The 1,740-nt window shown below is 55.7% G+C and overlaps 1 protein-coding gene across 2 annotated transcripts; it reads left to right on the forward strand.

Moving 5' to 3' along the window:
* KVP17_004020 (uncharacterized protein) lies at positions 1 to 1,315 on the forward strand (the record flags this gene model as incomplete). Of its 2 annotated transcripts, none has more annotated exons than XM_068521856.1 (2): positions 1 to 952; positions 991 to 1,315. In XM_068521856.1, coding segments are annotated over 2 exons (1,277 nt in total), but the record flags the coding sequence as incomplete, so codon positions are not given. The 2 variants fall into 2 exon arrangements, with proteins under 2 accessions (XP_068372814.1, XP_068372815.1); XM_068521857.1 differs by having other exon boundaries at positions 183 to 952.
* Positions 1,316 to 1,740: the final 425 nt, after the last annotated feature.

Consider the following 1,740-nt stretch of genomic DNA (forward strand, 5'->3'; position numbering starts at 1 on the left):
TAAGCTGCAAGATTGGCACCGGGGAGAACGGAGAGTCGCTGGGATACGGGTTTGTTCACTTTGAATCTGATGAAGCCGCCCAAAAGGCCATAGAACGCGTCAACGGTCTGACGCTCGCCAACCAAGTGGTGTACGTAGCCTCTCATGTTCCTAAAAGTGAGAGGCAAGGCGTAAAAGAGGCCATGTTCACCAACATCTACGTGAAGAACTTTCCCCAGGAGTGGACTCAATCGGAGTTCGATGCGGTCTTCCAAGTGTTCGGCGAGATAACCTCCAGCGCCATTAGAGCCGACGCGCGCGGGCGATCCTTCGGTTTCGTGAACTTCGAAACGAACCACGCCGCCAGGGAAGCAGTCAACACGTTGAACGGGCGAGTAATACTGGAGGGCAGATTGGTCGACCCTGAAGACAACGCTGCGGCCCTGGAGGATAACCCCGAAGCTCCAGTGCTGTATGTTGCCCGATCCCAATCTAGAGTGGAGCGCCAGCAATACTTGAAGGAGCAGTACCAGCACAACAAGCAGGCAGAGAAGACTCGCCACACAGGTGAAAACCTCTACGTGAAGAACCTCCCTGAGGATGTAGATGACGACAAACTTTTGGACATGTTTTCTTCTTTCGGACCTGTGACGAGTGCGAAGGCCATGACAGACGAGCGAGGGAAATGCCGCGGCTTCGGCTTTGTGTGCTTCCACAGCGCGGAGGACGCTGCCCGAGCAGTGACAGACATGCACGGTAAGCTTGCCGGTGGGAAGCCTCTCTACGTCACCATTGCTGAGCGCCGAGACACCCGCACGTCTCGACTGCAGAACCACAGGATGCAGGGTCCCAGACCGCCTATGATGTTCTCTGGCCAGGTACCGCCTTCCTACATGTACCCACAGCAACTAGGCCGTCCGATGATGGCCGCTCAAAACTACATGTGGAGACCCCAGCAGGGCCCAGGTGGAAGGTAAGTTCAGCGCAGCAGCCTCTCTCACATTTCCACAGAATGAACGGACAGAGCATGGTCTCGGAGCACCGTGCACCGGGGCCGGTGTTCCCCCAGGCTTACCCCCCCAGCGCATCGGTGGACGTGCAAGCACTGGTCGATGAGCTCCAGAGCGCTCCCGTGGAGCGCCACAAGCGAGTTATAGGCGAGAAGCTGTACCCTGTGGTCGCCCGTTGCGAGCCAGAGGCTGCTGGGAAGATCACAGGTATGATGCTAGAGATGAACAAGGAAGAACTTCTAAGGTTGATGTCCAACGAGACTGATCTGCGCAGCAAGATCGCCGAGGCTCGTCAAGCGTTGAAACAGCGCAACATCATGCCTTGAGAATTCGTGAAAATTATAATCCCGAACTGCTAAGAAGATGGGAGAAATGAGAGTTATACGCACACGACTCTTTCCAACAAAACAGGGGGCGGAGCAAGACGAACTGTCAGCTTTGGCCAACCAGCTAAACGACTTTAACTGGCGTTCAGACGCCTTCGAGCAGATCGGCCAGCGCCTGGACAGTGATGACTTCCCCACTATGTACACAGGGATCAGCGACCTGAAGAAGATCCTGTGCACCAGCCGCGACATGGTGTACGATGCCGCACAGGAGGTCATAGATGCCAAGCTGATTCCGCGGCTTGTAAGAATAATATCCAATCCAGGCGTGGCCACGAACATCGCTCAGTCCGCTGCCTTCTGCCTTACTAACGTGGCTGCAGGGCATGACCACCAGACTGCAGTTCTGGTAGAGGAAGGGGCCA

Source organism: the organism of the source record quoted next (assembly GCF_019968985.1).
Source record: "MAG: Porospora cf. gigantea B chromosome Unknown PgB_NODE_6094_length_1740_cov_148.879, whole genome shotgun sequence".
Classification (NCBI taxonomy): Eukaryota; Apicomplexa; class Conoidasida; order Eugregarinorida; family Porosporidae; genus Porospora; species Porospora cf. gigantea B.